The 27382-nt window shown below is 40.2% G+C and overlaps 1 protein-coding gene across 7 annotated transcripts; it reads left to right on the forward strand.

Moving 5' to 3' along the window:
• The first annotated feature begins 175 nt into the window (after window positions 1-175).
• LOC131225343 (cyclin-L1-1) lies at window positions 176-26966 on the forward strand. 7 transcript variants are annotated; one of them, XM_058220868.1, is made up of 9 exons: window positions 176-278; window positions 1961-2148; window positions 2245-2326; window positions 13616-13756; window positions 14523-14692; window positions 22657-22927; window positions 24653-25028; window positions 26558-26593; window positions 26727-26966. In XM_058220868.1, exons 2-9 carry the CDS (start codon window positions 1997-1999, stop codon window positions 26798-26800), a joined length of 1302 nt encoding a protein of 433 aa, XP_058076851.1. In that variant the 5' UTR covers window positions 176-278; window positions 1961-1996; the 3' UTR covers window positions 26801-26966. The 7 variants fall into 7 exon arrangements, with proteins under 7 accessions (XP_058076851.1, XP_058076856.1, XP_058076852.1 ...); XM_058220869.1 differs by having other exon boundaries at window positions 214-329; window positions 26708-26966; XM_058220867.1 differs by having other exon boundaries at window positions 220-329.
• The last annotated feature ends 416 nt before the right edge of the window (window positions 26967-27382 follow it).

The raw sequence follows: 27382 nt of genomic DNA on the forward strand, positions 1-27382 counted from the left end.
ACACTTACATAACGGTGGGCCCCACAGAGCCCTGCCCGGACGGATTACTGTCGGGGCGGGCGCGGGACGCAATCCGCGTCCGCTGTTACCCATTAACACGTAATCCGCGCTCGTGCGGACTAGGGGTTACTACCCAGTCCTCTCCCGCTCCCTCTCCGTCTCCCTCTCCACTCGGTCTCTCTCCCCCTCCCCCTCCCCCTCCCCGCTCTCTATCTCTTTTTAGTTTTTTTATTTTTTCTTTGGTCAAGCACGTCAAGGAGCAGCAGTAGCGACATCATGTATCTCCCACTCTCTCTATCCCCTTATCTGTCCATATCTCATCAATTTGGGTTTTTTTAATCCCCAAGTAGCACTGTGCAATGATTTGGTATTGGGAATTTTTGAATTTCGAATCCCTAATTAGGGATTCGTTGTGTGGATTCCCAAATTTGCAGATTATAGATTCAAAACTGAAAATCCCCAATTAGGGATTCCAAATTAAAAACCCTTAATTAGGTATTTGTATTTCGATGTGGTTTTTGTGTAGTTGAGTGGGTTTTTCTGTAGTCGAGTGGGTTTTTTTTCCATGATATAGATGTATGGGTTTCACAAGGATAGGCCCTTTACAAATGATAATGAGTTGGATGTGCATATAGGTGACTGACATTGCTTGTGAAATCTGGTTCGTTAATTACAATTTCATGGTGCACCAAGCACAGGTTTTGCTTTATACAATGTTTTTTCCAAAGGAAGAATTTTATCCCCAACGTGGAATCTTGCTGGACTGTTGCTTAAGTTGGTAATTCTTCTGTCATCAGCCTAGAACATCACTAGAAAGCACATCCCAAGGTTCAATGGACAGGTTTTGTCTGGTGAAATGGCACATTCCAAGCACTTGTTGACCTCTTGGATGGCCATCTAGTGCAAGCTAAGTACAGCTCAGTAGCTGACATGTTGGCCTAGTTCAGGATCTGAGTAAAACGGCAATGCAAGTTCTGTAATAGACTTCAAGAAAACCATGATCATCTATTCCTAGGCTGGGATTACAGCATATGCCAGATCTATCTGGTTGTCCATACACAATTTATGTTGCCTAGCAACAACTGTTAGCAAGCTAAATCTTGCCTTGGTATCCTAGTAACACTATGCACTTGCTTCCAATTCTTCTATTTGGTTCATCTGGAATGAGCTGAAGGATTTGTTGATCAGTCCAAATCTCATAGTCAAATCCATTATTCCTCTAATCCTTGGATAGTGTGGTTGCCTTGTTGGTGTCTTTGGTCTTGAGTTGTATAGCTGTTTTTTAAGGTTTTTTTTTGCTTTGTTTTGTTTTGGTTTCTTGTTATGTTTTGGAAATTTGCTCCCTTCTCTAATATATTTATTTTCAATCTTTAAAAAAAAAAGTATCATCATTATGATTTTACCACGCCGATCCAAGTATGGGAATTGTCGTAAATTACATGTTTTTCAGGAGACATGTATTGTAATTTGTAATCATTAAACTTTTACAATACATTACCAATCTAATTCGCAATCCAAACAGGCACTTTTACAATACATTACCAATCTAATTTGCAATAAACAGGCTCATAAAATCAAGGGTATTTCCCCTGGAATGTAGTTAAGGGTCTGTTCCAGACTACAGCCCTGAATGTACCAAGAACCCAAGCATGCCTCTGTCAGCATGATTGAAAGAACCTGGGCCAGGATTTTCTAAATGCCTCCCAACCAAGCTAATGGTTCTAAAGACTCAAATTTTATTCACATCCTCCATTTTCAGGTTAAGGGATATAAAATTTGCATTCAAACCTTTATTTAAGATGGGTTGGGATTTTGGAATGGAATGCCAAGAACTAATGGGTCAAAAGTTTTGGTTAATTCCAATATTGGAATTCTAGGTAGGAAATGGATAATGGGTTCGTTGCAAATGCTTGTTCTCAATCGATGTTGATTTCTCATTTTTTTTTTTTTTTTTTTGCAGTTGTATACCTGACTTGACTGAGGTTTCTCTTGAAAGATGATTTACACAGCAATAGATACATTCTACCTGACAGATGAGCAGCTAAGAAACTCACCATCTAGGAAAGATGGCATAGATGAAACGACAGAAATGACACTCCGTATCTATGGCTGTGATCTTATCCAAGAAAGTGGCATCTTACTCAAATTGTATCCTTCAGTCATTCATTTTTTAGCATTGTAGTGAAGGTTTCAGACTTATGTTAATAGTTTTTAGTTGGTTTTTCTTAATATTAACCATGACAGACCTCAAGCAGTAATGGCAACCGGCCAGGTTCTATTCCATCGATTCTACTGCAAGAAGTCTTTCGCCCGCTTCAATGTCAAGGTTGCACTCTCTAGTCTTTATTTATTTATTTTTAAGCTGTCATGGTTGAGGAATATGATTGCGATGCACTTGTTTCATGTAGTCCATGAATTGCCATCCAAATATGCATGCAACAAGTCAAGTGATTGAGACCAATCATTTGGTGGGATGCCACGTGAACATGTCATCGTCATCATCATAACCTTGCCCCAGGTAATTGTGATTGGAAATCATATTGGGAAATAGTAACTCTCTTGATTGCTTGCACAAGTTTTTCAGATTTGCTCACCTAACTTCGACGCTTCTTTTGGGGCTTGGAACTAGTTGGGGTTCCAATTATGTCCTCGGTATTTTAAAAAAAAAAGTCCAGGAAGTTGACTGTTTGTTTCATCCCAAAATGTAGATCGGATTTAGTTGAGATTTGAATACAAGTTCATACTAGTTTGGGCATTAAAGGAATGGCAATAATTTGGGAGCACAAAGAATAGTTTAAAACCTGGTTGGTTGCCTATCCCACCTAGTTAGAGTGGCATAGTTGTTATTGATGCGTGGTGGATCAAGAAAGAATGCAAGAAGATCGCATAAGGGAGCTTACCGAAGGTTTTTCATTGAGGTTCCTGAGCAATCAGTTTACGAGAGTGACTTTGAGAAGTTAACAAAAATTTCAAGGAATGGTGGCGATAGATGTAATTAATTATGAAGTTGGAAACATCTATGGACTAAGGGCTTGTTTGGGTGCCACCTTAAAACGCATCAAACTGGTGTTTGGGGGAAAATTGCCCTTGCATGTGTGAATGTTGCCATGTGTTTGAGATCTAGATTGTCCATAAGACATGCTATGATGAGAGGGGAGAGGGCCATTGGATGAACATGTTGGCTGCAGTCGTAGCCATCGGTACGAGTTCTAAAAGGTGCTAACACCACTTGCTGTACTTTTCGGGAAAAAAACTTGTTAAACTCGAGGTGCCCCTCCTACATGAGTACCCAGCTAATAGTAAAGTTGGACGCATCAATCCGCACCTCAAATTGCTTGGTGTGCTCGGGCATCATCGACGACCAGTTCCTCCATGATTGCCTCCTTGAGATCGTCGAGTTACCATGCATTATCAATGATGCAGGACAATTAACCACTTGATCTAAAAGCTCGAACTAAAAAAAGCTCGAATTGATAGAGCATAGCGAATTAATCCCTTTATCTCATAGCCCAGGCCCCACATCGCATGGGTTAGGACCTCGGCCAAACCCCCCTCGTGGGCCCCAAATCACATGGGTACCGCCTCACACGAGCCACCCGCCTCAAACGGATTGCCCACCCCGAGTGTGTCCCCGCATCCCGCAGGCTACCCCACTCGAGCCCGGTGTGAAAATGCCCTTGCATTAATCAATATCTATCAAAATTGACACAGGAAGAGTTTCTACTGAAGTCAAAAGGTATCCTCCCGAAGATTTCCTATGTTTGGCTATAGAAGTGGCACAATGAGCCACTGTTTCCATAGCGAGCAGCGGTGTTTACGAAGTCAGTTAGGCGGAACATTCCCAAAAGGAAAAAGGCTGCTGTCATTGACGAAACCCATCGACGCATCCAACTCTAATTTGGGCCAGGTTTCATTCAATTTGTTGCGGATTGGATGATGGAAAAACCAAGGACGCAACAAGCAACTGCCCTAAACTCTCGAGGAAGAGAAGCATAGAGTAGCAAGGAACGAGTAGTCTCCATAATATGGCGATGCTTGCGCACAAACATGCCCAAAGTGTTTTACTTGTAATTTCTCATGAATCCTAATCAGAATGGTGGAACAAGATTTATGCAGGCATCCCCACTTAGTTGGGATAAGGCTTTAGATGACGATAATTCCTCATGAAAAATCTAAGGATTGCCTTGATCATCACAAAAATATGATGGTTTAGCCAATGGGAATGTTTGCTAGTAGTAAAGTACTAAGAATGGTTCCTCACACCTTCGCGCTTATATTGTCCTCTCTTACTTGTAATAATTATTTTGTATGAGAGACATAGTTTTGCGAGAGAGGTAGGAGTCGGTTTCAAGAGAAGATATCGAGAAATAGGAACCTGGCTCGTAAGAAGATCTTGGTGAGTGCTTCCCCTGGATGTTCTTGAGGTGAGTATGAAAGAGCTTTGGGAGGAGGTGGCTCTGGAAAGTGTTTGATTCATCAGGAGGGAAACCTATAATCTCCTAGCATATATCTCTTAAAAGGTAAAGGGGTACCTGGAGCATCCCCTAAGGATCATCCGTCATTGATACAGAGGATGATGCTAGTAAAGGGAAGTGGATTGTGGATGGAAAGATGAAGGAAAAAAAGGAAGAAATATGGGGCAAGAATTCCCTACCTTATTTGTTGACAACTTCCCAGGGGAGCGGATTAACTTGAACTTCTTTAGAGTCTTTGGTCACATTGGAAATGTGAAGAGGTAGTCATTCCTAGGGTTCGAGGTTCAACCGCTATTTGGGGATTTGCCTTTGTTCGCTTGAGCTACCCAAAGGAGCTAGTTAAGGTGATAGAGGGGTTAAATGAAAGAAGCTATGGTGGCAAGAAGCTTCAAGTGTAGAAGGTGTACTTCAGTCTGAAAGAGGTTAACCTCAAGGCTAGGACGATAGATGGGAGAAAGATCCAGGGAAGAAAGTTATTAAAAGTAGGTTATTAAAAGCCTCAGGCTTACTGGAAAGTGGAGAAAGGCATATTAATGGAGAAACGAGGTTTTATAGGGGTGTTACAGTGGCAGGTCTTCCTCTTATCTAGCAAACTTAAGCCTCAAGGACACCAAACACCAACTTGGGAGAACAACAAAAATGGGTGCGGAACGATGTGTCGCCGTTCAACCCAGTGGTGAAGGCCCATCCCCAGGTGATCGACGATGCTTGGAAGTCTCTCTTAGTCTCCCCGAAGCAAGGTTCTTCTGAGAAGAACTTTTGACCTGGGAGAAGACGGTAGTATCTTAGGGGGTGTTTGGTGCATATAATTAGATGGTATTAAGTGGGATGGAATTGCTTTTTTGCAATAAATGCACTTGTCTGTGGATTGTCTCTTAATACCATGGGAGCGAGCTATTCACTTTGGTGTTTGGATCATGTAGGATGTAGGGCTTAAATGCATGTTTTGATTCATGTAGTGTTTGGTTGTACATGGAAAACAACTACCAATCTCGAAAATCATGTTTGAAAACTATAGTGAGAAGTAAGGTGGGGGCCCACCTTGATGTTTGTGAGTAATCCACCTGACCATCCATTTTGTGAGATCATTTTAGGACATGCTACCAAAACTAAAGTCAAGCAGATCCAAAACTCGAGTGGGCCATACGAGAGAAAAGAGTGGGGAAAGAATTTCATATCGTTGAAACTTTCCCGAGCTCCACCTTGATGTTTATATGTCATCCCAACTGTTTATAAGTTCATTCCTGCCGGGATGAACTGACAACATAGAAAACTTTATCGTGATCAAAACTTGTGTGTATGTGAATGTTTCAATGGTGGTTACCCAATCCCCATTGTTTTCTCTTATGTGGCCTACTTGAGTTTTAAATCTACCTCATTCTTGGTCACTTACCTTAAAATGATCTTGTAAAATAGATGGATGGGGTGGATTCCTCACAAATATCAAGGTGGGCCCCACCTCCCCTCCCGGCGTAAGAACTTCCTATCTTATGCTTTTAGGTGGAAATCCCATGGATTTTGCAAATCCTAGTTGAATTGGGAAAAGCCCTTCATAGCCCTCTCTACTCCATGCACATGATTCAATGTTGGAAACCTATGGTGAACCAAACAGGGATGATCTTTCAAACCAAGGGATTTAAAGTTCCATCCCAAACAATTTGCTCTCAGCGTGGCAAGGTATTGATTTAGGAAACCAAAGAAAGGAGATTTGGAGAATGACCCTTCTCGCTATTTGGTGGACAGTTTGGGAAGAAAGAAATGGTGATGTTTCAGGGATATTTCAAACTTGGTAGATTCTCTAGTTAATAGGGTGAAATGGGCCTCTAATGTTGCTTCTCTAAAGGGTTGTAATTTGTCTTTTTTAGGTGGGTAACCTGCTCGCCATCTCAGCGGGCCGAGTTCTCCCTTCTTTTGTAATCCGTTCCTCTTATCAATATAGAATAGTTACCTTTCAAAAAAAAAAAAAAAGTTCCATCCCACTTAATACCATCTAATTCCATGCACCAAACACCCCCTTAAGCCTCTCAACGATTCCGAGAAATGGATTTCCTTGTGAAAGACCAAGAATGCAGACAGGATTATCTTCAGCAACCATGTCTTTAAGAATGGGCCAATGGCCTCCATTTCCAAGTGGGCTAATAGATCTATCTTCGGGAAATCTGATGTTTGGATCCTGTTGTGGAATTTTCATTGGAGTTGTAATTTGAGGAGGCGATGGTGTTGATCGACTTTTGTCTTGAAGAAATGGTGGTCATTGATTGGGCTACCACTCGATGGGAGGACCTCAGGGTTGCTAGACATTGTTAGGTTGAAATATTTGGAACTGCTGTTGGATTGGATTCTGATGGAGGTCGCTGACATTGAGTCTTTATTTGCGTCAGTTGGGAATGGGAGAAGCTCAATTAGGCAGCGGAGACGGGAGTTTCAGAACCAGGTGTGGTGCATGCATCGTTTGCGAGTGGAGGAGCACTTGAGGGGAGTGAAGGTACACCTTTTCAGTGTTTGCGCGGTGCACCGGTTGCGGGAGTGTCTACGTATGCAGTGGAGATTTTGCAATAGGTGCTCAGTGGTGGCAAGACCTCGATTTTGACAAGATGTGGTCTGGTCCCTATCACTCATGAGTTGTTGGAGGGATAATTGGGCGAAAGTCAGGCCACCTCTCACCCCAAGGCATTGATGGCATTGCGCCAACTTACTTTTTTTGTAGCTTCGGTTGGAGGGAGAAACATGTGATCGAAGGATACGGTCCTGCAAGCTAATCGTGTTGGAGCAAGAGGCATTGGCGACGAGTGTCCTTAATGACGTTAGGGACAACTGTAGGGCAGTGATGGGATTGTTGTCTTGAGGTGAGGAGATCAAACATTTTGGTGGAGGCGTAAAACGTCCCCTTAGCCCCCGAGACGACATTTGGTAAGAGTGGGGCTAGTGTAAGGCTGATAACAGGGGTTTGATGCATGGTGGGGCTCAATGGGAGGGTGATGTGATGTTGGTGTCAGTCACAACCTGCTTTGAAGCTACTCTTGATGATGCATGGTTGCCTTTGGTCTTAGTGGAGCTAGGTGGGATTGCAATGACAGATGCTTCGACACGTGGTCTCTGTTTAGGCCCCAATCAAGCGGTACCTCTGTGTCCACATGCTCTTGTGCGAGGGAGGTTGCTAGGTCTAATCATGTGGTAGAGTAGGATACTCTTAACACATGTACTTCACCTCTTATTTCCCTCGGGTCCTCTAAAGGATTTCAAATACCTTCTAGCTCCTCATTTCCTCTTCTTATCTCGGGTGTTCTTTTTCTAGAAGTTGGGCACATGGATAGTGGTTTGGTGAGCCCTCCTGACCCTGACTCCCTGGCCTCGATTGCGATTCCCCCTTTTGTTGCCTTTATCGAGTTTAGTTGCCATAGAGTTGCCCCTTCAAATGTTCCTAAGTTTGAGTCTGAAGTTCTTTTGGATGCTTTGGATGTTTCCCCTCTACAAGCGGATGCCTATGACGTCTTGGTTGTAGGCTCCCCTAATAAAACTTCGTCTTTGCGCGTCCTTGGCCAGATGTGAGGGAGACCCAATCATGATGGCTAGGGGGAAGAGGTGGATTAGGGAGGCCATCAGCCATGTGGGGAGGATGCCAGGAGTAGTCTTTGGAGATTGTCGCATGGACTGCATGGCTCTCTTCCAGCTCGTTGAAGAGAGGGGCCTCCTGAAAAGAAACAAGGACCTTTGGAGGAAATCCCCTAGATATGTTAAGGGATGCAGAGAACTGGCTAACGTTGGGGTCTGCTCTAGAAGTGTAGTAGAAGACTTTCCAAGGAATAAAAAGAAAGAGCAAAGGGGATAGGTTGGTTCCCTAATAAAGATTGTCGGTTGGAATGTGAGGGATCTCGGCTATAAGTAGAAAAAAAAGTTTAGGTGATGGAAATGTGTAAGAGATCCTAGGTCCAACAGCTCATGCTTCAGGAGATCAGGCTCCAATCAGTGGATCTGGCAGTGGTAGATTCTGTGTGGGGCCATAAGAATGTGAATTTGGGGCGCTGGATGCCTAGGGCTTGTTTGGAGGTGTGCTACTCCTGTGGGATCTATGCGTCTAGGTGGAGGAGGATAACTGGTGTGGTCGTTTTTCCATCTTGGTGGTTTTGAGGGAAGTGGATATGGTTTTAGGTGGATCTTTTCTGGGGTGTATGGCTCGAATCAACCCTCCCTTTGGCGGACTCTGTGGGAGTTGTCTTCTACTTTCGAAAGATGGAAGCTCCCGTGGTGTGTGGGAGGTGACTTCAATGTGGTTAGATTCTCCATGAGAAGCTTAATAGTGTTCAGGTTTCTAGTAGCATGCGTAGGTTCTTTGAGTAGGCCCACAGGCATGAACTAATGGATTTACCTTTGAGTGGGGTTAAATTCACATGGTCTAATGGCCAAGAAAGGCCCGCCATGTCTAGGTAGGATTGGTTTCTGGTGTCACCCTAGTGGTCGGAGAAGTTTCCTAAGTTGTTGCAGAGGGGTCTCCCTTGTCCCGTCTCTGATTGTTGTCCACTGATCCTATAAATAAATGAAGACACCTAGGCAATGTTGTCGAATTGCATATGTGATCATGTGTGATCGCATATGCCTATGGGCATATGCGATCACACAATTGCATATGCGACCACATTTTTTTTTAAAATTTTTTTTTTTGAAAATTTATATATATATAATAGGGAAATTTCAAAAAAAAATCTTAAAAAAAAAAAAGAAACTAAGGGGAAATTTTCTAAGTTAATAGATAACTAATTTTACATATTTAAAATACATTTGTGAGAGAAAAAAATCAATTAAACATCAAATCATCGACATTCAACAATATAGTTAACAAGAAGTAACAACAAAATCAACAAGCTATTTATTTATTATTGTAGAAAATCAACAAGCTATCTTCCTTGAAACTTAAAAGTGATTGAATCTTGATCTTCCAACTTCCAAGAGAGAGGCAATGTAGAAGAGAGAGAGATTAATGTCACTTGGAACTAGGAAATATGAGAGAGAGAGAGAGAGAGAGAGAGAGAGAGAGAGAGAGAGAGAGAGCACTTGTAATTAAGAAATGTAAGCGAAGAAGAGAGTTTTGGAGTGAGAATATTGCAAATGGAGGAGATTTGGAAGCCTTTTTACAGGCAAAATGTTGTTGTTTTTGTTGTTTTTTTTTTTGCAAAAAAAATAAAAATAAAATTTTAATGTGCCATGGCCAATATGCGATTGCATACATTGCATATGCCACATATGTGATTGCATATGCAATTTGCATTTGGATATGTGCATATGTGGTCGCACATGACAACACTGCACCTAGGATCCCAACCCGTTCTCTTCAAGCTTGCCTGGCTTGAGGTGGAGGGCTTCCACGATCTCATTACGTGAAGCTCAAAGTTAAGGTTTGGTTTTGTCCTCCCGAACCCCCCAAGCCATCTCCTTATCCGGTCTTTGATCATTGTCCATTGATCCTGTAAATAGATTAAGACGCGGAGGATCTGAACCCTTTCTATTCGAGCTTGCCTGGCTTGGGGCAGAGGGCTTCCACGACCTCATTACATGATCTTAGCTCAAAGGTAAGGTTTTGTTTTTGTCCTCCCAAACATTATCCCCCTCCCCTCAAGTGCTTTCTTATTAGGTAGGCAAACCCTGGATGGCGTATTCGTGGCTCACAAGTGCATCAATTCCTGCCACCATGTCGATAGTAATGGTAGTAGATGCAAGCTTGACTTGGAAAAAGCCTACAATCATGTTAACTAGAAGTTCTTCGATTATATGCAATTTAGGATGAGTTGTGGGGCTCAAAGGAGGAAGTGGATCTAAGCATGCATTTGATTGGTATAATTTTTCAATTTGATAAATGGTTCCCCATTTGGCTTTTTCCAAGCCTAAAGGGGTCTCCGGCTAGGGGACCCCCTTTTTCTCCTTTTGTGGTCGTCTCCGAGGTGTTGGGCAAAATGTTGAATAGGGGCCAGGTTGTGGGTCTTTTCAAAGGCTTCAAGTTGGAGAATGTCATTTCTAGGATTTCACATCTCCAATTCGCAGATGACACGATTATTTTCTGTGGAGCTGGCAAGTCCATGGTGGACAACTTGCTCAAAATCGTGAGTTGCTTTGAGGTTATCTCGTGGTTGAAAGTCAACATCTATAAGAGCGAGATTCTTGGGATCCACCTGTCTGATGCAGAAGTTTCGAGGATGGTTGAAGTCTTTGATTGTAGAACTGGTTCCTTTTCCTCCCTGTATCTTGGCCTTCCTCTCTATGTTGGCGAGCTGCTGAAGCACCTATGAGATAAGGTCGTTGAGAGAATGGAGAGGAAGCTCTTGTCTTGGAAAAGGAGGCATTTGTCCTTAGGAGGCAAAATTATGCTCATCAAAGCCATGCTCTCACATATCCCTTGTATTTCATGTCCTTGTTCAAGTGTTTGTCATCAATCCTGCAAGAATTGAAAGGCTGAGAAGGGACTACCTCTTACAAGGCGTTGTGGCCAAGGGCAAGTTCCATTTGTTGGAATGGAAGAAAGTATGCAAGCCATACGAGGAAGTTGGTGTTGGCATTAGACGGCATAAGTAAATTCAACCTTATTGGGCAAGTGGGATTGGAGACTTGGAGGACAACCTTTAGAGATCCATCATCACACGACGCATGTAAATATGGTGTTTCTGCCATGGGTTGGTGGACTAAAGCCTCCTCCCTCTATAGAGCATCTCACATCTAGAAGGTGATTGCCTGGCTGGCGAGCAAAGTTTTCGAGGGGATTGGCATTTCGGTTGGTAATAGTGTGCAGGTTCGGTTCTGGGATGACATCTAGAGTGGGGAGTCCTTGCTTAGAAAGGATTTCTCTAACCTCGCTACCCTCTCAGTCCCTTCAAATTTATCGGTCGCCGAGTGCTTCTTCGAGACAGGTGATGGTGGAGTGCGGGTGCCCCGTGTAGGCGTAACCCCAATGACGTTGAGGCGCTGAGCTTCTTATCTGGTCTCCAAGGGGTACTTAACCGTCCCCGGCTGCAAAGGACTCATTGGCTTGGCCGAGAGACGAGTCTATCTTTCTTCGGTATGATCTCGCAGGTGTTGTCTGGTGCGAGTTGCACCCATACGGGACTAATTTGGTCCTCTGGAGCCCTGCCCAAGATAATGGCCTTTGGATTTGTTAGTAGGAAAAGGGTGCTGACCGTTGACAACATGTGCAAGAGGGGTATGGTGCTCCCTAATGGGCCGCCTTTTGTGCATGCATGACGTTGAATTGGTGGATCATATTTTCATCCACTATTCCTTTGCTTAGGGTGTTTGGATAGGCATTCTGGAGGTCTTCAAAATTCTGTGGATGATGTTGGGGCCTGTGGAAGGGCTGTCCCTTGCTTGGCATGAAGGCAGACCTGGAAAAAAAAAAAAGGCAAGTTGAAATGGTAGTTGGCTTTGCTTGCAGTTCTGTGGTCCATTTGGGGAAAGAGGAACAATCCCTGTTTTAGGAATTGTTGTAGCCCTTTCCTGGCTGTTAGTGGTAGGGCCTTGATGTATCTTAGGGAGTGGGCTCCTTGATTCTGGCAGTTTCTGTGTGTTGGGGCTTGCTTCTTGTATTTTTTTCTGCCTTTTGGCTCTTTTTTAATTTTTTATAAATTAAAAATAAAATCCCATTACTTCTCACAAAAAAAAAAAAGAAAAGAAAAAGAAAAGAAAAAAGAAAAAAAGAACTATTATGTTTTTTCATGTTTATGCAAAGCTCCAATTGTCCATGAACAAGTGAAGACAAACTGACATTTATTTTGACTCCACTGTTATCAACAATAACTGATTCATCTTCATTTCAATGTCATTACTTCCGGAGTAAATGAGATTTTAGATCTCATATGAGGGCTTTCGATGTTGGGTTTTGTTAACCTTCACTGCATTGGTGAAGAGTGATAACCTTCGCCGATCCTTATCAGTGAAAGTGCTCATTGATCTGGGTTGTTCATTAAAATTGCCACCTCTTGGACAGGACACTGCCCCAGATGTAGATTGATCGGATGGTCTAAATCATGCAGAAGGTAGCCTTTAGTGTTCATTAAATGGAAGGGGATTCTGTTAGCTGATTTTGAAGCACTTCCAGTTGCAGGAAGTCAGCATGGGAGGGTCTCAGTCAAGCTGCCGTTGGCTGAGCGAAAGAGGAGTCTGCTATTCCTTGATCCTTATTCTCTGTATTTAGGGAAATTAGTGCTCTGTCAGCTGGTTGAACATTTCATTTGACATTGCTGCCACGGCGACCAATCCCATTGTGTTCAATTTGGCCCTTCCTGTGTATTGGAAACTTTGTTCCCTTATCTTTTCTAAGTTATAAAATTTTTAGCTGAAAAAAAAGAGAGGCTAGAATCATATTAAATGCTAACTTGATGCACCTGGTTGGCTATGTTTTTCATTGTTCGAAAATTGGGTTTTGTGCAGCAGGCCATCCAAGAGGTGGCCATTCTAATGGAAAGCCTGTATCAATGAGCAACATTCACCAATGAGGATTGGTGTAAGTATGGTGGAGATTAATGCTCTTCACCAACACATTAAAGGTTGACAAAACCCCTTTGATATTTATTGTGATAAGTTGCAACAACTAAAATTAAACACTGAATGTAGCAGCCATCCTCCCTGCTGAAGACTGTATGTAGTTTAATCAAATCACTTCTCCCTTATTCATGATTCTATGTCATCAAACTATCACATGGATGGGCCATAAGCCCAAAAATCATAGTGTAAGGATTCCATACAATTGAGTTGCAATTGGATGATTAAGGGAAGTTGAGAGTTGCACATTCAACACGCAAGACTTATGAGGATTAATTACATAGAAACATCCAATGACTGCGCCTTTTGGCTACATCCATATGCCTGATGCGCTACCAGATCAACAATCTTGATCAGTGTACGCATGATAAAACACTTCATGGAACTTACATGGAGCTCCCATCATAGTAGCATTGCTCTTTGGTTGTTGTACTATCAGTGAGAAGAGAGCAGCTTTGAAAGGTTTATTTATACTTCTTTATCTAGGGCAAGAGCCAAGAGCAGCAAACTACAGACATTGATATTGTATATCAGTGCAATTTTATCTGTTTCCCTCTCTCGTTGGTACTCTGTGGATTTTTATATATATTTACATATGATGTTTTGTTGCCATGTTGTAGAGGGTTGCTGCGAGTTGTGTTTGGCTGGCTTCAAAACTGGAGGAGAGCCCAAGAAAAGCAAAGCATGTCCTCATTGTCTTCCACAGAATGGAATGTAGGAGGGAGAATTTACCCATAGAGCACTTGGATCCCTTTTCTAAGGTTAGAGTGTGTACTTCAAATGTTTTCTAGTTTCTTTGCTGAGGGATTTTAATATTTCATCTTGTATCTTCTTTTTCATGGTTTTCCCAGTGGAAAATATTTTGTCTTGATTTCTTAAATTGCGAACGCCTTTCTGGGTATTTCTTTGAATGTTTCTGGTTGCTTTGCTGAGGGATTTGTATATTGCATTTTGTTATCTTTTTCTTTACGTGGTTTTCTTAACATCTGTCATTGGATTATCATTATTCATGTCTGTGCTTCTTAATCTGTGAGAGATTATCGGGGTTTTTCTTTCGTTTTCTGGTTGCATTTTATCTCCCTTCTCCATTTTTTATTCAATATGACATGTTTTTTATGTGCAGGATTTGGCTGGATAGTATTGACATGAGGTTTGCTGAGCCCAGAAGTGTTCATTCCCTGCCTGTCTACACTCAAGCATACGTGCCTATGGAACATGTGTGCGAGATCCAAGCTTTTCATCAGGTGTATCACATTGTTTGTTGTGTATAATGCGACCCACCAGAGGAACAGCCTAATTTTTTAGGCCAGAAGATCTTAAACAGTGTGGCCCACCTGCTGGAAAGCTCTCAAATCTCACACACATTTAATAATGACATGTATATTTGTGGATGGGGGGCAGGGTTTTGCACATGTATAGGCTTAGCAGACTTCATTTTAATACTGCCAGTGGAATTCAAAATTTTGAATTCTTTTTAATGTGGTTCTGTGATATACTGTTCTTATATTTGCATTGCTTTTGTCACAGAAATATAGTGAACTGAAGATGGATTTGAATAGAACAGAGCGCCATTTACTGAAAGAAATGGGTTTCATATGTCATGTGGAACATCCTCATAAATTCATCTCCAATTACCTTGCCACCCTTGAAACCCCTCTGGAATTGAGACAAGAGGCGTGGAATCTTGCCAATGATAGGTACATTGCACAACTTCCTATGTCATTAGCATTCTGTAGTGTATAATTTTATTATAAGGTTTATGTGGGATTGCAAGGGGTGGATTTCTGTTTTGGGGCTGAGATCTGGGACCTATTTGTTGAATTGCTAAGGTTTGAGATGGGTAAAGGGGCTGTCTAGGGCTTTAGATCTAAGATTTGGAATGTGGATGGCCAAGATCAATTAGGGTTGATGGGCTGAATGTCTATGTGGTAGTGGATGTGAAGATGTCTGGTTTTTTATGGCCCAGATTTGGCTATCGAAGGGTTGAGATATGGAGGGTGAAGATCTAGGCTTCTAGATGACCTTGGTAGGGATCGTAAAGAGGCTGTTTTGGATCAAGGAGACAGATTTAGGGATGGGTGGTTACGAATGGATGAGATCTGGAATGATGTAGGTTTTTAAGGTGAGGCTATTAGGATTTTGCAAGGTGGTGGCTACTGTTTGGGGGTAAATAGGGGGTGGTGGCTGAGTTTTTATGGGGTGAGGAATAGGGGATGGCAAGGGTTTGGTATCATAATGAAAAAAAAGTAATGACGAAAAAAAGGACCTTTCAAAAAAAAAAAAAGGAGAACAGGAAAAATAGAGATTTATGCAGATAATGTAATATTACATGCTGAATCTATAATAATAACACTTATCATTTCATCCTCAATCTACACTTAATGTATGTGTTAAAATGACCCACATGATCCTAACCAGCGTAGCAACATACTGTGTACCCGTTACCATACCACGTACCAAAGTGACCCATGATTCAGGTAACCTTGGGAGAACCCTACCACCTTACACAAGACTAGTGATATAGATTTCCCTTTTCCGGTTTCTTCTACCAAGAACCCATGAATGCAAGAGCTGCAAAAAAATTTCCCAAGCACGGTAAGTTACACATTCGAGGTGCCTTATTTAGGCTTACTAACATGACCTAAAAGCCTGATGACACGTGACATGTCCCAAACACCCTTAACCCACCCTTAACCTGTAAGTGAGGGCATGCTGCTCATTTTACATTACAAACACAACAACAAATGAACTAAAAGTAAAATGAAATCCTTTCTTCAAATGATCAAGTGTGGTGCCAATCTAGATCTCTTTTTATTAAAATGTGAGGGCCTGATTGCATTCTTGCTTTCCTTTGCTGTGTTATATAGTATTTGGAGAGAACACGACAGACCTAGATGTCTAATATTAGTCCTATTGCGGTATTCATGAAAAAACTTTGCGTGAAATGTTGATGCAGGACGGATGGCCTAACCTAGAATGATGCAATGATATCATAAATGGATTAACTAGAACAATTTAAAGAACAAAATAATGCTAATCTATCACAAGTTTTTTTTTTTTATATAAAAAAATCAGCAATGTAACACGCTTGAATTCAAGCCATATGATAGTCCAGCAATGTAGATCCAATACAATACCAAATAATCAGGATCTATGGAAGGTAGAACTTCCATCTAGCATAGGGATTGATCTAATTCGAAAGGGAATATCTTGGTTTTGTTAAAAGGGTTTAGGATTTGGGGATTTGCGAATTAGGTTTGTGGAAAATAGGGTTTTGAGAACTAGGGTTTGAGACTTGGGGTTTTGGGAAATTATGGTTGGGATGTGGGTTTTTTTAGGGATTAGGGTTTTGGGAAATCTAGGTTCTAGGATTGGAATTGAGGGTTTTAAGCTTGTTGAAAAGAGAGAAAACCATAAAAGATAATTAGGGAATCGCTCCCTGTGGCTTCGCACCACCAATCCAATCACATGATGAAATTTTGCTCAATCTCAAAGCAAAAGGAGACTCTTTCATTTATCATGCATTATAGCTAGGTTGGAGACGTCCAACCTTTTATAGTCTCAGAAAAGACCTTTTACAAAAAGGCACTGTCAGATAAGAATCTCAACATAAAAAACGCTAATGAAGTAAAAGTTGTTCCTAACTCCCAAATCTTAACACAAATATGAGTTATACCAAAAATAACGAAACATATAAACAACTAAACTATTTCGTGGCCTATGGGGTCCACAATCAAGATGTACAATGATGAAGATCCATCGGTCTGATCATCATGTCTACTTGATCCAACGGTTCGATGGGTCTATCAAGCTCCTATATGTAACCCACGTGTGTCTTCCCAATGTGGGGTCCTCAAAGATGCACGAACATGCACATGGGCCTTCAACATGGCTAGGAATGTGATTTGGGCAAAGTGGGCCCCATGTTATGGTTGTTTAGTAATAAGGAGACTGGCTCAACTCTCGTCTTTTGGTGTGTTGCTCGGATGTCATGGTGGACACTTAAATTAAAAGACTTTGTGATATAACACTAGTGGATTTGAAAAGGGATTGGATAGTGACTGTCAATGATTGTGGGAGCAACTCTCGCCCATTATTCGGGAGTGTGGAAGTTAAATATCATTGGTACTTCTGGAGAAAATCTAGTTGGTGGTGGTCTTGCAGGAGTTACTAAGGACCATTGTCATCACCATTGTGGCCTTCTCTTTACAATTTGGGGTTGGCTTTTAAATGTTAGATTGGTAAAAGTTTAATTATTGGCTGCCCGCTAGACACCAATCTCTCTTTTACCAAGGCTCTTGGAGAAGTTACCATTAAGATAAAATAAGATTGTTTTCCTCTTCTTTTTTTTTGCTTTTTTTTTTTTCCTTTTACCTAAGGCCAATAAGAGTGGTTCACTCTAATGAAGCGGAAACTAGGTCCATTTTGGTTGATTGAGGCTCTTCAAGGAATCGTTCTCATCCCTCGTTATAGTGGTAGATTTATTTATTTATTTATTATTATTTTTTTGAAGACATAGGGTGTCCCCACCTCTTTTTTGAAGTGAGACTAATCCCTGCGGATACACGCAATTACCCACAACCACATGTATCGGGTAAAGCTAAGGAGGGGAATCCAACCCTCACCTATAGGGAGCAAACCTACAGTGAAGACATTCGTCCAAACCTCGTTGGGTAAATGACTCTTATAATGTTGTATCTTCGGATCTAGAAGCAACAAAGAACCTTGGAGATTCACATTTTCTTAATGAAATTAAAGAGCTGCTCCCGTACCCGTAATGCCATGTCTTAGGATCAGGTAGGAGCATGGAGCCTTGGATATTCATGTTATTTATTAACGAAATTAAGTTGTCCTTGTTAGAGGTCTCCTTTTTGTGCATTTTGAGAAAGGAAATGAATTAGCAGATTCTTTTTGGAGGGCTCGATGGGGATCGTCTTTTTATTATTTTATCTTATACACTATCTTGATGGATATAATACTTTGGTTTTGAACAAAGCTTGTTATTGATAAAAAGAGCAACAAAAGAATTTTCAAAGATGATGCAAAAATGCCTACTGATGTTTGAGATCGAGTTAGCTACTATCAATTGGAATGCAATCTCAACTCTCAAGAAGTGAAAGTCATTTCCCGGATATGACTAAGCAGTGTTTTTGGTGCCACTGATATTATCAATAATATCAGCGATATTATCGGTATCGTTGGGTCAATGATACAGATATAACATTTGCAAGATATCATTGATAATATCAGCGATATTATCGCATGTATCGAAGATCTCACGAGATATCAGCGGCATCCCTTTAAAGAAGATATACTTCGTCGATATCATGCAATATTATCATTATCATATCATTAATACTTGCAAATTTTCATAAAATAAAAAGAAAATTAAACAAAAATAAATAAATAAATAAAAAATGAACTAATTTCTTCGAAATATTTTTTGGGGGATCTTTCCTAGGGATGTTTTAAATTAGTGCATTATATGTGCTGAATTATTGCATTATTTCTTAAAATTAATGTTTTAAAATGATACATGTTTTGTTTTGTTTAGTCTGTCTTTTTAAAGTTTCTTCTTCTCTTTTTGTTTGTTTTTTGATTGGGTCTGTTTTGTTTCCTTTCTCTTTAATAAATTCTCATCTTTTAGAAAAAGGAAAAAATAAATTCATATTTATCAATTAAATTTTTTTCTTTGGAAACTCATAATATGAGCCCTCATACAAAAGGAGCCTATTATGTATGGTTGTTTTTTTGTAGTATTTTAAGTCCCAAGTGTGTGAACATGTGTCTTTTACTGTGTCTAAAGTTTCACTAAAGAATTCCACCTTTTTGCCAATGCTTCCCTCGTGCAATAATATTTTACCTGGTATTCTTTTGATATTATTGACGATATCGATACGTGTTTCCATATCCAAAGTCATAGATACGTGTAACAATACTGATACTTTGAACACTGTGACTAAGGAGTCACTCTTGCCAAGGCAAGTCTTTCAATCCTGTTCATCTATTTTTTGTCTCCAAAATGTGGACTTAATGACGGATTGAATTGAAAAACTTCGCAGAGATTTCCTTTTGAAAGGGAAGGGATGAGGTAAATTTTACCTCATGAATTTTGATTGATATATGGTGATGAAAGATGGTAGTCTTGACATGGATATCACAAAAAGCAACAACTTTTTTGGGGAAGTGGCTTTGGATATTTGATGTGGTGGAGGTGTTTATGGTGTAAGGTAATTTTGGAAAAATATGAGGGAATAGAGGGGCTGTGAGTGTGCTTTGGTGGGTAGGAGATAAGGGTCCTAGGCATTAAGAGACATGCTTAATGTGGAGGATTTCTATAAATTTAGATCAGCTAAAGTGTGTGTTATGGGGATTGGATATGCTTTTGCAAGGATACTTTGTTAGGTGATGGATACATGTGTAGATTTCATCAAGTTGGCAATGAAAGGAATCCTTGTTAAGGATTGTTATGAGAGGGATCTATCTTAAAACACAGAAAAAAGAAAAAAGATGAGAGAAAAAGAAAGCTGCAAGAAGAAGCTTGGGTTTTTCTCATGAGATTACAATAGTTCTACGAGTTTGCACTGTTTCATGATACATGTGACTTTGGTCAACTAAAGCTTAATCTAATAAATGACTTGGAAAGGATATAATAAAACACTGACTTTGGTCAACTAAAGCTTAATCTGATAAATGACTTGTCTTAGAACATGCAAAGAAACTAAGGACAACATCCAACTCAAACACTGATTTATTTTAGACATTAGGGAGGCAGGACAACTGACCTATCTGAACTATTAAGTACATGCTGTGTTTAGTGTTACCCCCAGTGACAGGAAGTTGGCATTATCCTCTGCTTGCAGTTTGACCATCACGGAGTAAAGGATTTCTTCGGTGCGCTGGCAACAGATGAGTCTCTACTGACGCAGCAGAGTTTCCTGATTTGAGACCAACACTGTAGAAAGGGCAATGCACTATCCCGTTCTTACATTGTACATGTCTCAGTGATCACATCTCATCAAATCGTGCACTAGCTTACTTCACGGCTTTCGCATTTGGGAGTCTAACATGCACCGAGACAATTATTTTCACATTGCATTGCTTAGTTTGGGAGAAAAAATCTATTTTAACAGACATCTATATGCTAAGATCGAAAAATAAAAATGTTGGTATCTGAATTACCTCATATCTGATTATGCTATATGGCTTGGTGATCCACAGTTCCTAGCAAGGTTGCCTGGATGGTGGGTTACATTGTACATGGTATGGGAATGGGTACCCATGATGCTACTTCCTCCATTATGTGGTACGATAGAGGTAGGATCATCTGTGTCACTCTAATGTGTACGTTGGGTATGCTATGTAGTTTTACAGATGAACTCATAATGCATTTATATATGAAATGATGAATGTTATTGGTAATTTAGGGCCTTGCATGCCCAATTTTATGTTATAAGTAAATAAATTGAAGTATAAATCTCTACATTGTAAATATAATTTTCCATTGACTTCATCAATAGTAAGAGTATAGAGCCAAAAATAGAGATCCGGATTAATTATGAATAATTAATTACTTAATCACAGCTCATCTAATTATTAATAGCCAAAAATAGGCTACTAATAATAACAAAGCATCGTGTGATTAATTAATGAATAAAGCCAAAATGAATACTTAGAAAAAATGAATAAAGGATAGAAATAAACATTTGAGTAGACAAAGTTACATCGTGGTTTTGAGGTTGTCAGTATTTGGCCAACAATGCTTAGTTGTAGCACTTGTTTGTTTATGTCTGAACTGAGCCTTGTTTGATTTGGCAGTGACCTTATCTATTTTTTTGGGAGTTGGGTTTCTGACCCTACTCTCACGATCTCACTTGGATAAACCAGTGGTAAAATCAAGATATTTTGGATTTTGAATTTCATATAAAGAGGTTTAATTTGAGTAAATACTTAACACCATAAGGGCTAAATCTTTTGTATAGGAGAATAAGACCAGCACTTAATCATGACATGGGTGTGTTAGTGCACCGATTTGTGCACCTTGTTTGTCAATCACGTGAGTCCATGTGTCAGGGAGTAGTTGAGCCCTCGGAAGCTAAAGAGCGAAGACACAAGGGGACAAGAAGCATCAAGGAGCGAAGAATAAGTAAATGAGGTGCCTTGGTGACCCGTAGATCCCAAAAAATTCTAACCTTTAGATGATCCTAACCTTTATAGGTAAACCTTATTTGATCATCACATAGTCTTAGGAGCCCAATTGGAACATGCTTAGATAGGCTATAGAAGTCCCGAGCTGCTGAAAACCAAACTGCCCAAACTAACGGACTCATAGGTGTTGTCAATTGACAGATCGATCGATCGGTAGTCTTGATCAATCGATCAATCAATGGATGTGGCCAATCGATTGATGGCAGCCCAAATTGTCCAGTAAGCCTTTGGAAAAATATTGGACTTGATTGATCAATCAATAATCGTGGCCGATCGATTGAAGGTGGCCAAAAACGTCCAGCGAGTTATTTAGTTAAATATGTGGATGTTCGATTGATCGAGGAATCCGATCAATTGATCGCAGGCTTGTGTCAATCAATCGAAGGCGCTGTTTTCTGCCCGTTTTTTACATCATTGGAACTTGGTTCCTTTGTAAAAGGCATACGGACCTTGGGCATTTTGATGTGTTTTTGGTGCAATAGAAGCATAGATGATTCCCCACTCTTATCCCTCATCCTAAGCCTTTAAACCAAAGAGATCTAATTCATCTTCCTTGTGATTCATCACTTGAATGAGCATTCCAAGCTCCTTTTGAAGATGAACTTGATCTCCTCTATGTTCTAGAGATTAGAAACTAACCTCTAATAAAATCTTTGTCTAAATCCTCTAGAACACCCATATAGGTGAATCTCCTAAGATTTCAAGTATCCCATTAGTTGTAAGAAATTTCATCATCATCGGAGCATCACATGCAAGACGAACGATCGTAGGAGTTGAAGAATCGACATCAATGATCGGGGGAGCACAAGGAGAGCTGATTGAAGTATGGGAAAGCATCGATCATGTAACCCAACCAAGGCACTACAAAAGAGGCTTAATCTGACAAGTAAGTTGGCAAGTATGAGTCCATACACTCTTTCCTTATGTAGGATTGAGTGTAAGAGTTGGTGACTCAAACTCGATAGGTTCTTACGTAGGGCCGAATTCACCGGACAGGGGTGCGTGTTATAATTCTATAGCTCCGCCAAGCTTCCACACATGTCGTGGTAGACTCTCTTGTAATCCCACCACGCATTTTGAGGGCCCAATCTCTCAAATCGGAGAATGGGCTTTGGTTCCCTTGTATTGTGTTGGTTTACTTATGTTCCCTCCTATATGGTATGTGTATAATGTTAGAAGGGGTTGGGGGACTAATTCCCACTGTTTGGCATATAACATTACACAAAACAACATCTTTAATCATCAACATACTTTTGTTTTGGCAAGGATAATAATTTTTAATTCTCAAGGTGGAAATGCTTTTAAATGATTTTTCTTAGATTTTGTTGTGGTTGTTTATCTCACCTGCAGTAGTGTTGTTGTGATGGGTAGGTATTTGTAACTCATCCTTAAATATCACTTTGTTTTAGGCGCTGTTTTTAGATGTTTGATTTTGTCTGTCCTTTTTCAACAGTTTGAGAACAACCTTATGTGTTCGATTCAAAAGCGAAGTGGTGGCTTGTGGGGTTGTATATGCAGCAGCTCGTAGGTTCCAAATCCCCCTACCTGAAAACCCACCTTGGTGGAAAGCTTTTGATGCGGAAAAGTCGGGGATCGATGAAGTTTGTAGAGTCCTAGCACACCTGTACAGTCTTCCCAAGGCAAAATACGTTAATGTATGTAAAGATACAGATTCATCCCGTTCGACAAATAAAGCATGGGACTCACAAAGTCAAGCTCCAAAGGTAAGCTCCCTATTTCCAAACATCTAATGCAGAGGAGTTAACAGGTCAGGATGCCTCACCATGTGAATAGTGTTGATGCACTCATTCGATACAAGTGGGATGGTGATACAGACAGTTGATGTGATGGATTCCACTGTGGATGGAGGCTGCTTCAAAATATCACAATTTGAAAATCTTAACCCTTTGGTCATAAATTGATGGTTAAAGAAAAATATCCAACAACATACTTCTCAAGAAAAAAAAAAAAAACAACAGTTACGAGAAAATGCTAAAAGATTTGAAGGTCGGATCTTCCATCTCCGAAGATTTGTGGGGCATACTCCATCTTTGGTAGGGCTTATGAGAGATAATTGCAAAAGCAGTTTTTAAATTTTAGTAATAAAAGACTCCCACTGAGGGAAAGTTAATGCTTAATATGCCCATTCAGCTAACAACCAAGTACTCAATGCCAAGTATGTAAAATAAAAAAAGAAAAGAAAAATACAAAAAAGCGGATGTCAGGGGGACACCACTGAGGAGAGAGAACTTTTTGATATTCCGGCATTGCTTTTACAGCTTTGTTAAGCCCATATGGTGTGCATGACAGCCTGTCTGCACGTCAATCATGTGGTGAACTGGCATGCATGTGTGATCCAAAACCAATGTGATGGCTAAATAAACTTAGGTTCTTCTAGGCCAATCCTTTATTTCCCTGTTACATGAGTGGAATTGCCTGATTTTTGGTCAGATGAATCTAATGGTGGGAGCTACAAGATGAACCGCTTGGATGTAACACATCTATGCGACGTCAGCATATTGTGCAGATGCATCTATGATACACATGTGGGTGCAGTGACCTTTTTGCCCTTGAAAGCCAAGTGGAGTTATATGATACTTTGGCGGGGTTGTGACAGATGATATATGGGCACTCGCATTTGTACACATGGCACATAGTAACTGAAATTAAACTGCCCAAATATTGGAACTCAATGTCGATATGTTATAAACCTATAATAAAATTAGTTGGATGATTGTAGTCTCTGATATATGAAAATTGTGGTTGTTGATTTTGAATGGTTGATTGTTTTTTATGCTGACTGTCCAATTGATACTCTGTCGAAGATTTAAGTGATTATTTCAATATAGTTGTTATTTTACAAACCATCAAGAGTGGGCCCACTATCTAGACGGTTTAAGTTGAGTTACACGTTCGCCACATGTATGAGTTTTAAGTGCCTGTGCATCATCCATCACACTACACTGGAGTGTCAAAGGTTTTCTCTAAAATGTCACAGCATGAATAGTATAGTCCTTGTTAGTCACCAAAAAAGTTTGCTGACGCATGGAATTTTGTACTCATGGAGCTCTATTTTGATGATCCAAACCATTGGTCCAATGGGATATGTGGCTGAGGGGGGTGCCTTTCAAGAATGACAGATTTTAACCTCTGGATTAGTGGCACAAAGGGAAAGTGAATATATAAATATAAAGCAATGGTTCTTGTCTCTCCACCATATCATCTTCCTTTATTGTAGGGTATACGAGCAATAAGTGATGGTCAATAGCCTTTTTGGCTGTCAACCAAAATTATAGGGTTAAGAACGTGGTTTCCTCTACTTACAATATCAGGTTTCCTCTACTTGCAATATCAATGATCTGTAGCATCCAATAATTCCTCTTTAATGCATTAAATACCTCTCTTGTGAAATTACCTGTGGTCAATATCGTCTATGCGGTTTTACTTAGGAAAGCTCAGTGAATGATGCGGCTAATGATACCAGTACCCCCAAGGCGGCAGTCAATGATGCTGGTGGGTGTAAAGATTCACTGATAAAAGCAGCACTAGACAAACTGAAAGTATCAAAGAAGACTGAAGACGATATGAAAATCGTTCCTGTTGAAGGAGAAGCAAAAGAGGAAACTGCTGCCAAGCCCAAGTTGGATCATAGAACTGATGCAAGTGGAGAAAGGAATAGGGAGAGAGAGAGGGAGAGAATGAAGGTTCGAGACCGTGACAAGGGTGGCAGGGACTCCGACCGGGAGCGGGAGAAGGAGCAAGATCGTGACAGAGAAAAGCTCAAGGAGAGAAGTCACCGTGTCAAGGATAAGGGGAAAGATTCAGGTAATGGTTGAATCAATCTGCAGCTATATACTTCACAGAATGGAGGGGATTTGCATTTTTATTTTTTTTTTATTTTGTTGGGGGGTGAGGTTCTTTTGGTAGCAAGGAATGAGAGGGATTTGGATATCAAAGGAACCAAAATCCCCCAAACGAGCATTTTTGAAATCCCACCCATTGTTGTCAAATACGATCGCATTTGCACATACCATGGATCAGATCACATATGCGATCCTGGCAAGTATGCCGTGACATGCGTTAATATGTGACCAATATGCGATCGCATATGCGAGTATGCAATCATGTACTGCATATGCAATCACATTTCCCAATGGTTAATTTTATTTATTTTTTCAATTTGGGGCACTTTTGTTTATAAATAGGCACGTGTATCCCCTCCATTTTCACTATTCTTTACTCCAAAGCTCTCTAAATCTCTCTCTCTCTCTCTCTCTCTCTCTCTCTCTCTCTCACACACACACACACACACACACACACACACACACCCCTTTGTCTTACTCTAATCTCTCTACAACTATTTCAAGTATGTTTATTTTTATATTCTATAAGTTGTGCTTGTTTTTTGTAAATTATATTTATAAATTAAGTTGTAAGTTGTAACTCGTGAGTAGTTTTAAGTTATCCATTTATCAATAAAATTTCTATGTTCGAAGTTTTTAATAATTAATTCTCTCTTAGTGTAGCTTGTTGATTGTTTTTTTAAAATTTATGTAAATATAATTTAAGTAATTAAAAATATAACTTGATGAATTACTCAAATTACAATAAAATAAGTAAAATAACCCAATCCAATCATGTGTACTAATTAGGCAAGTTTTTTCCTCTTCTTTTCTTTTTTCTTTTTTTAAGATTTTTTTTTCAAAATTTCCTTCTTTTTTTTTTCAAAATTTTTATTTTTGAAATAAAAAATACAAAATATGCGATGCCACATCAAAGCTTATTTTCAAAATCCACTCAGATTCCACATGATTTCAAATCCATGTAGTCAAATGAAGCCTAAAGCAAATGATCCTATATATGAAGAATATAGTTCAAAGTCCTTTGCACTGGAAAGTGAGGCCAAGCTTTTGAATGTTGCCGTTGAATGAGATTGAGGGCCACCCACTGTGGATTGCTGTAGGAGACATGACTAATATTGGATGATCATAGCCATCAAATCAAGTGTTTGCAAAGGGGGATGGTTAGACTGGATTCCCGGTGACTGTTCATTTTGGCTTTGATGGGATGGTGAGGATCATTAGATGTTGGCAATATCAGGGCCCTAGTGCAAATATAATTTCAGCCTCCAATCCAATGGCTTGGCAACTTGGAGCAACTCGTCTATTCCTAAGTTGAGTCAGGAGCAACACTTGAGTCCGGCCATAGTCTTCATGGCATCAATGTCCGATGCAAAGCACTCAAGCATATAGTTCAGTGCAAACTCTTTGAACTCTTTTCATTCTGTTAAATCCAAAAAATTACTGATAGTACTTCCTCTAATTGTTTGGTATAACCTGTTCGTCTTGTTGCAGGACATTCCGAGAAATCAAGACGTCATTCATCTCGAGGTACATTTATTATTAGTTCAATTATTCCACTGCTCGTTTTTCTCTTTTCTCTGAGAGGCAGTATTTGTTTCTTTACTTTCTTATCCATGTGAAATCATTCTTCTGAGACTGCAGAGTATGCCTTTTGTTACAGACCGTGGCGAATACCACAGCAGCTCATATTCATCACGGGATAAGGAGCGGCACAGACACCACCCTTATGCATGAGGGAAGAACATGCGTGCCTGTTGTTTGTGCAACATTGGGAAGCTTTATACCATAAAAAACACTGCAACTTGTAACAGTAAAAGTCTTTGGTTGATTGAAACTCTTTTAGAGGGTTTATTGGCTCATTATCAGATTTCATCTAATTAATCACAATTCTAATTGGCCATGTTGATTTACTGAAAGGTTTTGTATCATGTGACCCATTTTATTTTGTGGGAAAAACCACCTTTAGTTTTTGATTGATGTGAGGTGCATTCATACGGGATGGAGAGGGCTTTGTTCCACACTTACCACCGACTGACGAAGTGCATGTGTGCGCAATGCCTGGGCCATTCATTTGGTGGGGCCACCATGAAGGTGTACCAAAGATCGGGAAGTTTAGGCAGGATAAACTTGCATGCTGGATGTGGACATTTATTTTTATTTATTTATTTTTGACAATCTATTCTGGTACACGTGTTGCCCACCTTAGGAGTGGAACGTCCTTACCTCGCACATGTGCTTGCAAAGCTAGTCCTCGGATTATGTGATCTTGGACTGGGGCTGCATTTATTCGTATAGAGACGTACAGAAATCCTAGGG

The sequence above is a fragment of the Magnolia sinica genome, chromosome 14, assembly GCF_029962835.1.
Source record: "Magnolia sinica isolate HGM2019 chromosome 14, MsV1, whole genome shotgun sequence".
Taxonomy (NCBI): Eukaryota; Viridiplantae; Streptophyta; class Magnoliopsida; order Magnoliales; family Magnoliaceae; genus Magnolia; species Magnolia sinica.